Source organism: Trichosurus vulpecula, chromosome 5 (genome assembly GCF_011100635.1).
Source record: "Trichosurus vulpecula isolate mTriVul1 chromosome 5, mTriVul1.pri, whole genome shotgun sequence".
In the NCBI taxonomy this organism is placed as follows: Eukaryota; Metazoa; Chordata; class Mammalia; order Diprotodontia; family Phalangeridae; genus Trichosurus; species Trichosurus vulpecula.
In genome coordinates, this window is record NC_050577.1 from 237239379 (window position 1) to 237251595 (window position 12217).

General features: G+C 34.9%; 1 protein-coding gene across 3 annotated transcripts in view; it reads left to right on the top strand.

The window, feature by feature from the left end:
* PPP1R12A (protein phosphatase 1 regulatory subunit 12A) overlaps positions 1-12217 on the top strand; it is a 174026-nt gene that overhangs the window by 138834 nt on the left and 22975 nt on the right. For 2 of the 3 annotated variants that reach the window (XM_036759128.1, XM_036759126.1), the window contains 3 exons: positions 1073-1194; positions 3018-3083; positions 9175-9191. In XM_036759128.1, the coding sequence (XP_036615023.1) occupies positions 1073-1194; positions 3018-3083; positions 9175-9191 (205 nt within the window). Of the gene's footprint in view, positions 1-1069; positions 1195-3017; positions 3084-9174; positions 9192-12217 lie in introns of all 3 variants that reach the window. The other variant, XM_036759127.1, reaches the window with a different exon arrangement.

Sequence of the window (12217 nt, forward strand, 5' to 3'; positions counted from 1 at the left end):
TTTTGGGGACCTATAATTTTTCTGAGCTTCCAAAGTGGTGTGATGTGAGAAGAAGTCTATTCACTACCCTCCCTATCTACTCTCTTCAAGTTCCTGACCCAGTTTGGGTCTCTAGCTTGTGTGAGTTTCTGTAGACTGCTGCTGGACTTCATAACAGTTGGCCCACTCAGATGGGTCTGCAGGTTCAGAGTGACTGAACTGCTTATTTTCCCCTGGTTTTGGTCTCCTGCCCTGGTTTATTCCCCTGCTGGCTTATGTGAGGGACTAAAGGTTAGGACTAATTCCTCCCTCTGCTCTTAGCCCCAGAGCCATATAGCTAGGTTTCTGGAACATGTTCCTTGGTCCTTACACAGGTAGGGCCCCTCCTTCCTCACTGCCCTGGAACTGTGACCAGGAGCTGAGTAATGAGCAGCAGAGCTGCCAAATGGCACCTGTTCCTGCTCGTATACTAGTACAGTAGTTACTGAGGTCTCTTTCAACCAAGGTGTTTAGACCCCTTTGCATCCTCACCCCAGGGAGGATGGCCAGCCCTCACCCCAGTACCCACAGACTTCTCTGTCACCTTTCTAATCTAACCGTAGGCTGAAAAAATGACTCACTGTGATTTTTTTTTTCTTGGCTTTCCCCACTGAGAATTCATTTTGGTGCATTTTATAGAGGAATTTGTGGAGAACGAGAGCAGAGTTTCTAGCTCTCACTCCAATATCTTGACTATGCTGCTGTTCTGTTTCTTTAATATTGTATATCTTTTTCCAGGCAAATAAAATTTATTCCTAAGTTCTTAAGCAATATTCTCAGTAATTGAAATTAGAACTTATTCTTTCTGAAAGCTGACAGGCCACATTGATAGTTTTGAGAATGAAAACTTGTTTAAAGGTGATATTTTAGCAAGGGTAATCCTGCTAGCCTCTAACTGGAGATATTTCCAAGAAAAAAAAAATCATGGTGAGTCATCTTTTCCACACCCAGGCTTAATTGCACTTTCTTACATGCATGTCCTTATAATTACTGTCATGATAGGATGAAAAAAAAATACATTGTGGTCACCATATTAGTCACTTATCTTTAGCAGATGGTGAAAAAAAAGAAGAAGAAAAAGAAGGAGAAGATAAATCACAAACAAAATCAATAAGAGAACGACGACGACCAAGAGAAAAACGAAGATCTACTGGAGTTCCATTTTGGACGCAAGATGTAAGTGAAGAAGCTGCCAAAATGGCTCCTTTCAAGTACTTTAAAAAATGCTGCTAATTGTATAGATTAGGTCAGTAACTTAATAAAGTGCTAGATTTCCAGACTTCTTTAAATGTTAAGACCACATCTTACTCATCTTGACATCCTGCAGCATATAAGAGTGCTGTATACATTGGAATTTACTAATATTTTTTGCACGTGAAGAAGCCAAAAGGATTTGTCAGAATATACCTTTGAAACAGCTCTATAGTTTTTATCCTAAAGTTGTTTTAAAAAAACCGTCACACTCCTTTATACAAAAATGATTACCATCCATCTTGGCCCTTTGGTGGTACCTGAAGTCGGCAGTTATATCCCAGTTTTTGTTTGAATAAGAAACTAAAACATTAATGCCTCCAACCTAGCCCATTTGGGTTTTCTTGGACATAAGCACTTACTTGTATCTCTCATTTATTTTGGAAATTCTTAAAAGAAAGATCTCATAGGCCAAATAGTGTTACAAAGAAAATCTGTAGCAGTAATTTGAACACTAGTGTATGGTCCATAACACATTGCTTTTTTTTTTGTTCTCCTTATTATAAATTCTCTACAACAACTGATCCTATAAAAAGAATTCATTTTCTAGTCACTGTTAATATATTTGATGTGTTCTTTTTGCCCTAGATAAGAGAATGGTGATGTTAAATCAAAATACTCTCTCTGACCCAGGCATTTCACAAAAAGACAAACAGCATCTACTCACTATTATTCCTAAGTCCAAACTTTGATGGCCCTAACTATTTTAGCATTTTCATAGACCCACAGCTATTTAATTTTACTTTTCATTAATAATATTAAGGTAGCTGTTTCCTTTCTGTAAAGCATTTAATTTCCTTTATGCGGATATTTATTTAGCAACTTAAATGTATAGGACATAGAACCCCAATTTCAGAGGCCATATTCTTAGTTATAAGTGTATTGGGTTTGAAAATTGATAATACCTTCTTCTGCTAGTAGGTAAATTAAAACCTCATCCGTAAAAGTCTTTTCAATTCCAAATCTACATTCTCTTAATAAATATTTTGCTTTCAGCATTAACTACCCTTCATCAGCCTCCTAACTAAACTGCTAAACTTATGTAGCACAGTATAGGAGGAAGAAACCTGTTAAGAGATTGGAGGGGGGAAAAAAAGTACTGACAGTTGTATCCCATCCATTGTTTCTGCCTGCTTGTTTCTCTAATCCATTCAGCTCATTGTGTATCAGTTGAGGCCTAAGACTTGCCCAAGGTTTCACGAGCAAAGTGGGAAATGGAGACTCACTTCAGTCAATTTTCCTTACCATTCTTCTTCACTGAAATTCATAGAATTCCAAAGGATTTTAAGAATTTTCTACTCCAGCCCCTATCTGAAGCATAAATACCCTCAGTTTTATACTGACAAGAAGCCATTCAGCCTCTTATTGAACAGCCAAAGCCTGTAGTGCTTGACTGCTGAATTATAGGATTATTTCACTTCCAAATTATATTATGTTTATCTACCTTCCTTCTTTTGCTTGTCCCCTCTTTCTCTCCACAGTTGTCATTAACCATTGTGGATATTTATTCCAGCTGTTTTGCTATTTAACTGTCCTCCCTTTACTTCTAGCCTTCTAGTCAGAATTACAAACATTTTATGATGCTAAAGAGCTTATACAGTAGAAAAGAATTCCTGTTTTAAAACTATTTGCTTCATGTTAGAATTTTCTCAGATGAGGTTTTAAATAAGACTTTTAAACTTCTTTAATGCCAGCTCTTGATAATTTTTAAATTTAATTAATCTAAAAACATTAAAAATCTGTTTCAGAGTGATGAAAATGAACAGGAACAACAGTCTGATTCTGAAGAGGGATCAAATAAAAAAGACACTCAGGTAAATTTCATTATTCAGATGCCTTTTTGGAAAGAGATGGTATGCTAATATAATTTTTTCATTGCAGTTAAATTTAATAATATGAATTCATATTAAATTCTGTCTGACTCATGACTTTGTATTTTCATTCTCAGCAGGATTTTTTTTTAAAGGAAGGTGGCATATTTTTAAAGGAAAGTCAGAAGTTTCACAAAATATCTTCCTCTCTTGTTTCCCTTTACATTCTGAATTTAAGATGCATTCTGGTGATAGATTTAGATAATGCAGCTTTGTTATCCAACGCTTTTTATAAAGCTTTATCTTTTATTTAGAATAAATTGTTAAAGTTAATCAATTTTGAGGTGACATTTGAAGTTAAGAGGCACTGTGTGGTATAGTGGATAGAGAGCTAGCCACAAAGTCAAGAAGATAGGAGTTTAAATTCTTCCTTGGTTGTGTGGCTCTGACTTAACTGCCTTATGCCTTGGCAAGTCTTAAAGACTAGTAGAGTTTTTCTTGTATTTCTCTGCAAATTATATCACAGTTGCAGACCCTTCCTATTCCCCCCAGAAAAAAAAAAGCAGAATTAACAAAGATATCATTACATTATTATTAATGAGTTTTTACAAAAGACTAAGATGTTACTATCAGCCTTTAACTTAAAAATAAGCTAACTTTAAAATCACAAGATGCCTATTAATTATGCCCTGGATACATTTACTTTATCTTCATTATTAAACTCTTAATATTTTTGTGCATATGGGTCCTCTCTTATGTGTCTCTCTTTTTTTTAAGTCTTTGGGATGTGGTCCTCATAGTGATTTTTTTCTGAGTCGTATGGTATGGTTACTACTGCTCTTACAGCTTATGAACTTTGATAGCATAGTTCCAAATTGCTATTCAGAATGCCTTGACCAATTCACAGCCCTGCCACATGAGTTAATATGTTTGTTTTCCACAAGCCCTCCAATTTTTTCCTTTCTTTTTTTTTTTGGCCAGTCTGATGATTGTAAGGCAACAGCATAGTTGCCCTAATTTGCATTTAAAGTATTTTTTCATAAAGCTATGGATAGATTGGATTTCTTCCTCTGAGAACTGCTCGCACATATCTTTCAACCATTTGTTAGTTGTTGTTACTTTTATAAATTGAATTACTTGGAAATGAAATTCTTAACAAAGATATTTTCTACAAAGATTTTTCTCAGGTAATTATTTCTTCTAATCTCAGCTGCATTGAGTTTGTTCATGCAAAAGCTTTTTACATTTCATGTAATCAAAACTGTCTTTTGTCTTCTGTGATCCTTTCTAACCACTGTTTGGTCATGAACTCTTCCCCTCTATATAGGTCCAAACCTAATCCCAGCAAACGACTGTCTTGTTTTCCCAACAGTTCTTGTCAAGAAGAGTCCTTACCCCAGTAGTTGAGGCTTTTGGTTTTATCAGATACTCGTCTAGTAGATTTGTTTGCTTTCTATTGCTGTGCACCTAAGCTTTTCCACTCATTGACTGTATTTTTTAACTAGTACCAAATTGTTTTGATAACCACTGCTTTACAGTTTTTCCTATACATTTAAAGAATTCTAATGGCTGTTCTTTTTTTTCCATTAAGTGTAACTAACCCTCCTTATGCACCTTCCTCTCCCCTGATCAATTAAAAATGTGAGAAGGAAAAAATAAACCCCTATAACAAATAAGCATAGTCAGGCAAAATGGTTTCACACAGTGGCCTTGTCCAAAAATGAATGTCACTTTCTGTACCTTAAATCTATCACCTTTACATAATATCACCTTTACAGCTTTACATAATGCTGTCTAATTTGGAGATGCATGGTTAGAGGTTTGAGGCTAGTCAAGTAGATCTAAGAGTCATCTGCATAGAGATGATAATTGAATCCATGGGAGCTAATGAAATCACCAAGTGAAATAAATAGAAGGAAAAGAGATGAGGGCCTTGGATAGATCCTTGTGGGACACCCACAATTACCAGGTAATGAAAAGTGAACAGAAGGAATGGTCAGAGAGGTAAGAGGAGAACCAAGAGAGAAAATTGTCACAAAAGCTTGTAGCGTATCAAGGAGAAAAGGGTGATCATGTCAGAGGCTGAAACCAGGTCAAGAAGGTTGAAGTTTGAGAACAGTTCGTTGAATTTGGCAATTCAGAAATATTTGGTAACTTTGGAGAAAGCAGTTTCTGTTGTTTGATGAAATTGGAAGCCAGAATGAAAACACTTAAGAGAATTTGAGGGAAGGAAGCACAAATACCTATTGTAGATGGCCTTCTCAAGGTTTGTTGGTCCCTGTCAAATTCATAATCTGTTTTTAAGATCCTTCAATCACCACCTTTTACCTTCAGCCTTTGCTGATTCCCCCCAATTCTCAGTGCCCTCCCTGCAAAAATTAACATACACATATACATATATATATGTAAGTATGTATTCTTTATATACATATTATCTCTGATACAAGCTCCTTGAGGTTAGATTCTGTTTCATTTTTGCCTTTGTATCCTCAGTGCCTGCCACTGTTGAATAAATGCTTGCTGATTTATTGGTTCCCCTCACGTCTTCTCTTTTATTATACTGAATGTTTTCTGTCTTTCCCCTAGAGTATTTTGTTGCCTCTCCTATCACACTTATTGTACCTCATATTTAGTTGTCTGTGCAACTGCCTTAACCCTCCTGACTATGAATTTTTTGGGGGCTGGCATCATGCCTTAACTTATCTTTGTATTTCCAAAATGCCTAACAAAATTCCTTGTTTAGAAAATATTTTAATTCAGTTAGCTACAAAGGAAAATGATATTTTTAGCAAATATTTAAGTCTTAGACCATTCTGCTGTGTTTTGAGAAGTCCAGATTTCTGTTAAGAATATATGTTGTATAATGTATTTCCTATCATTTTCCATTAAAACTTTTGGCTTATGGCTTAGCCCACAAAAAGTGGCATAATAGATAGAATACCAGACCTTGGAGTCAGGAAAGGCAGTCTTCCATGTAATTGACTATAGATATAAAGAAATCCAACACCTTAATTCATTCATAGCATCCTAAAATTGGAGCTCAAGATTTAGAAGGGGGCCCTTAGAGGTCATCTAGTCCAGAGGTGTCAAAGGCTGCCCAAATCAGATTACACTGCAATTGTGAAATGTTTAACCAAAGTAAATAAAAATACTGTACAACAAAGATAATGTTAATAAGTGTTTTTTAAAGTCAGTATGCTACCCCCAAGGATGCTTTTCTATTTGAATCTAAACTTAGGTCTTCTGACACTAACTCTGGTTTTTTTTTTTTGTTGTTTTTTTTTTTTTTGGAAGGGGGAAGACAAGGCAGTTTGGGTTAAGTGATTTGCCCAAGGTCACACAGCTAGAAAGTGTCAACTGTATACGGCTAGTTTTGAACTCAGGTCCTTCTGACTCCAGGGCCAGTGCTCTATTCACTGCGCCACCTAGCTGCCCCATTAACTCCCTGTTAACACTGCATAATTCCTGTTGTAATACAAGTATGATTAATTTTTTGCTCATAACACCTCCCAAAGGCAAAAAAAAAACTTGATTTGTATTGCACTTTAGATTTAGAAATCTTTTTATATCTAGTAATTTAACTTCATTTGCAAATAAGAATTAGTAAAAGTGGTGTTTTGTGCCACTTGTCAGACTTCTTTCCCTATTTTTCCTCCGCTCTTAATTTCTTTTTCTTTTGGTTAACTAAAGCCAGAAGAAGGTCATTAATAATGATCTATTGAATGGCTGATTAGTGAAAAGAAAAAAATAGTAGATTGTATATATTAAGTTGATGGGAAATTTTAGGTCTTACATCAAAACATCTAAATTTTATTCTGTTGCTCATAACAATGTATGTTTCAAGTGTAGATATGAAGGAAAATAAAATATGGTTGAATTTAGAACCCTGTTAAAATCTAAAGGAAATGGTTTTAAGTGAACAAAACTTGCCACACTTTTCATTAGCCACTTTGAAAAGAGAAGTCTACACTTTATTTACGTACTCCTCAAACTCCTTTCCAACTATTCCACCAAAGTTATTCTCCCAGAAGGTAATTACCTAATACCAAAAATGCAGTCACTTAGTTTCTGAGTCTTTATCCTTCATAGCCTCTCTAGTGCTTAACCTTCCTTATCACTTTATCTTCCCTTGGTGGCTCCTCTACACTATTCAAATGTTTCTCCTCCTATACCTCTTACCATTCCTTCTGTGACCCTTGCATTGGCTCACATTTGTCACCACCATTCACTAGGACATTTTTCTCTGCTTTTTTTCCTTTCTCCCCTTACTCTTCCTCTGGATTTCATCTACTACCACAGCTGTAACAGTCCAGATGGATACAGATGGGTCTCTCAGACCCCAGTATTACATTTCCAAACTCTGTTAACTAGAAGCAATTCAAACCCTTGTTTAAAACATTGAATCCTTGATTTATGTTTTCTCTAAATGTCTCCTTTATTTTGGTAAACGGCATCCAAATTCGACTTTTAAGCGCTACTATAAGCATACCATTGTGTCAGTCTCTACTAGGACATAGAAGCATTAGTTACATAGGGAAAATGTAACTATTCTCTGTCCTCAGGAAGTTAATGACCTAGTGTGGAAATACAACATTTATACCAATAATTATAATGCAGAATAATGACTGGCAACGTACTATTTCAGGCCGGAGAAGAGTGAGAATTTCCAATGGTATAATCATGGAAGGCTTCATTGAATAACATAAAGGAAAGGGAAGGGAATGTGTATATTTTGTTATTTTCTTCTCCATAACCCCCTTTGAACGTGCGCTTCATGTGGGGAGGGACTGTTTTTTCATTTTGGCTTTGTACTTTAACTCCTACAATGGTATCCTGCACATAGTAGTTGCTTAATAAATGCTTTGGGGGTTGTATTAGAGTAGGTGGTGTTTGACCATATACACAGGATAAGTTGATAACATTTCAGTAGGAAGACTTTGGGAGGAGCATTTCATGGTGAGGAGTCTTGTCCACAAAGACTAAGCCAGAAGGATGTATATAAGTGATGACAAAGGAGTTCATTTTAGCTAGAACGTAGTTTATGTAAAGGAAGGTAGGATGGGACTGGATTGTGTGCACTTTGTAAATTGTTGCAAATGACTCAATGTAGGTAGAGTGCTATCTAGTACAGGATTCTGCACACAATAGCTGTATACAAAATACTCTCATAGGATTCTAAACTTGGACTTGAGAGATCTTTATTTTACATCACTCACAGGTAAGGAAGTCTCACAGAAAGTGAAATAATTTGCCCAGGATCCCACAGATATCTGAACTAAATCAAACCTGAGGCTTTTGACTTCCATATGCAGTGTCTAACATATAGTAGGCCCTTACCAAATGTTTATTAATAGATTGTTTACATAGCATGTCATCTCCTTGAGAGAGCAGTTGTACTCCAGATTTCCTGTGTTCTCCTTTCCCTTTGGCAGTACACCTTACAAGATGTTAGTTTGAATTCCAAAAAATAAATTTTAGTCAATATATTTTTGCTTTTAAGTATTTATAAAATGTTTTGTGAATGCACATGCATTAACTTCTTTTGTGTTGCTGCTTTAACCAAAAAAAAAAAGTAATGGAAAATAGTTGATATTTTTCCAAAATCTGTATCTCTTAAAATATTTTGCTGTGCTGATAATTCTGGCATAATACTTGAGTCTTTCATGAATTTATGAGCTAATCATTGAGTCACTTAAGTCATTAAAATGTTCTTCTGATTTGTTTTAAGAGTAAGAAATTGGAAGCAAGTCAAAAATGTCCCTTAAAAATTTACATGCAATATTTCATCAGGATATTCAACTGTATAAACATATAAATTTATTAAGAATTCAAAGAACCTTAACTCTTAAGCCACCTAATGAGTAACCTTCATAAGCTGTCTTTCTGGCAGTATATTTTGGTACATGCTATTTATTTATAACAAGACGGTGTTGAAATTGTACATGTTGTTCAGATAAGTTAGTCTACTGCCAGTAAATGGTTTGCCTTTTTTCATGTGTGCCTTAACTAGATTGTTGCCATATTAATTGTAACTAGTTTATTTTCCAATGAAAGCATAAAAATTAATCTTTTTCTTTTTTTCCCTTCTTTTTAGACTGATTCCCTTTCAAGGTACGTTTGATGGTTTTGTGTGTGCGTTTCATTTTAAGAAATAAGCCCTATTTGACTTATCTATTCAGATATTTAAATTTTAATAGTTAATTATGTATTTCATTCCCAAATGATTGTGGGTTAAAAAAAAAACTAGATTTTTGGGACTAAATAGGGGAACTGCTTTTGCATTTGTAACTTGCATAGTATAGTAGTATAACAGCAGTAGATGAGACATCTGATCTGCTCTGCTCATACACATCTACCACACAACCCTATCTTTGTTAAACTTAAAAGGCATAGTGATCTAAAACTGTCCTCTTGTTCTACCTGAAATTCTTGTAATTCTAAGTGGTAGGCCACCTGGGCCAGATACCCTCCCTGGACTAGTATTCCATTTCCACTGTCATTCCTTCAGCCTTATCTTTCCACTATCCCTGTCCCTTGCATTTTGTGCCTTCCAGAAGGCCTATACAAACTGCCCTTCATATACATCCATGCCCTTCCCCTCAGAAATTATTTTTATGCATTTTAAAAATTTGCTTATCGGAAGACATCCTCCTGATACAAAAACCTTTGAAGGTAGGGACTGGTTCACTTGTATCCCTGTAATTCCAGTGTCTAGCATACTACTTAACACATAGTTGATACTTAATGTGTTTATTAAATTGGATCATAAAACAGCAACACGATTTAATATAATTAAAGGTATAATAGTTATGGTTTTAATACTTTAAATAAACACTGGAGATCTGTTTCTAGGAGCCCACTCTTTAGGACAATATCAACAGCCTTGACTAGGCTGACTGAATTTTAAGGAATTCTGCCGAATATGAAGTATTTTCATTGTGGCACTTCATTCAGAATGCTGTAGTTTCAGACTTTGCCATCTTCTAAGATAGTCCTTTTATGGGCCCAATCTACTACATATTGAGGGTTGTCACCATATGTGTACATAGTACATAATATATTCCAGTATATGTCAAGTATTGGTGGTATACTCACTGAGAACTTGTTTATAGACTGACATGATAAGCTAAATCTTTTATGCAGAGGACCTGGCTTCATGTATATACTTTCTTTTTTTTTTTTTTCATTTTTAATGATTTTCTTGAACATTCTTTAATAAAAAATGCCTCCTTTAAACAAAATCCCACTATATGAAAATCTAGCTTTAAAAAATAGATATGGTGATTCCTTTTGTAAGAGAAATTCCCATGGGATTTACTTTAGTGGTAAGCTCTCATGATGCATTTGTAAGTTATAATTTAGAAAATAGATATTTGTACGTACATTTTGTTTTATTATACATATATATGTGTGCTTGTTGGTAGAGATGGGTCCAGGCATGTTAGGAGCTCTTTAGATGGAAATTCCCTTCTCCAGTATAGGCCAGCAACTTGTCTGTAGTTTAGAATCTTAAAAGAGAGTTTCTTGGTGTTCTAAGATGTTGTGACTCCCCCCCCACCCCAGGGTCATACAAATGATAAATAGCAGCTCAGACCTAGCTCTCATGCCTCCAAATCATGCATACGTTCCACTGTACCAATACTGTAATGTTTAGTTATTGAAGCTATATTGTTTTTATTTTGGGTTTTTTTTTTAATTATTGTTGACTTGTTTTTTATACTGGTTAATTTCTAGTATATCCTACTATATCTGGTAAATCCTAAAAAGAACTCACAAGTGACAATATGGTCTATGTTAGGTTAAACTTTTAGAGTTGTTTTAGTTTGCATTTCTTTTATGTGATTATTGATAGTTTTGTATTTCTTGTTTTGATTATTGTTTATATCCTTTGATTCATTAAGAAATAGCTCATATATTTGTGTCAGGTCTCATATAGCTTAGATATCAGACTTTTATCACAGAAATTTGATGTGAAAATGTTTTCCTTTTCCCCAGCTATTGTTCTTCTATTGTCTTTGATTTTGTTCATGTAAATACTTTTTAATTTTTTATACAATGTAAGTTATTTTCTCTCTTGTTATCTCCTATCCTTCTTTGTTTTTTTTCCTCTGATCCAAGTTGTGAAAAGGATCAACTTTTGTTCTTTTATTTATTTATTTTTTCCATAACAGGATCTTTTGTACTTAAATTGCTTTTTATAGACCAGTTAGAGCTTATTTTGGTATATACCAGGGCTGTCTAAAATGTGGCCCACGGGGTGATTTATGTTTTTGCAGCCCACCTACGAGCATAGAAATTTACATAAATGCTTTAGTAAACAAAGCCAAGCTACTCACAGAGCTCTCACTAAAATGGCAAATCAAAATATATTGTCTGTTGTTTCCATAAAAACCTAAGATTGGACAGCCCTGGTATATACTATAAGATCCTGAGCCATTCCTGTTTTGTGTCAAACCGCTTTCTAGGTTTCCAGTAGTTCTTGTCAAATAAAATATTCTTTCCTAGCACTCTTTGTCCTTTCGTATAGGAAACCCTGGATGATTATTTCATTTGTATGTCTTGTCTGGTCTCTTCAACTGAGCTAATTTTCTGTTTTTTAACCAACACCAAATAATTTTGAAGATTACCACTAGTTTGTAGGTTTGGTAATGCTGGATCTCCCTTCCCTTCTACTTTTCTTCTTTAGTTTTCTTGACAATCCATATCTTTTGTTCCTCCAAATAGATTTTATTTTATCTAGTTTTGTTAGCTTGGCACAACAATAAGTCAGTTAATATAAGTATAGTATATTGGAACACAACCCTAAATTGGCCATGTATGTTTCTATAACCTATACATTTCAGCTTAGTAAGCATTTATTAATCACGTGCTATATTCTAGACAAAGTGCTAAGTATTGGGAATAAAAAGACAAAAACAAAAAGCTGACCCTTCCCTTAAGGAGCTTTCATTTGGTTGGAAGTTACAACATGTAAAACAAAAGTATGAGATAATTTGAGGTGAGAAAAAGCCCTATGAGAGAATCAGGAAAGGCTTCCCACAGTAATTAGTACCTGAACTCAGGCTTGAGTGACACCAAGAATTCCAAGAAATGAGGATGATGAGGGTATGCATTCCAGGTATAAGGAACTGGATACA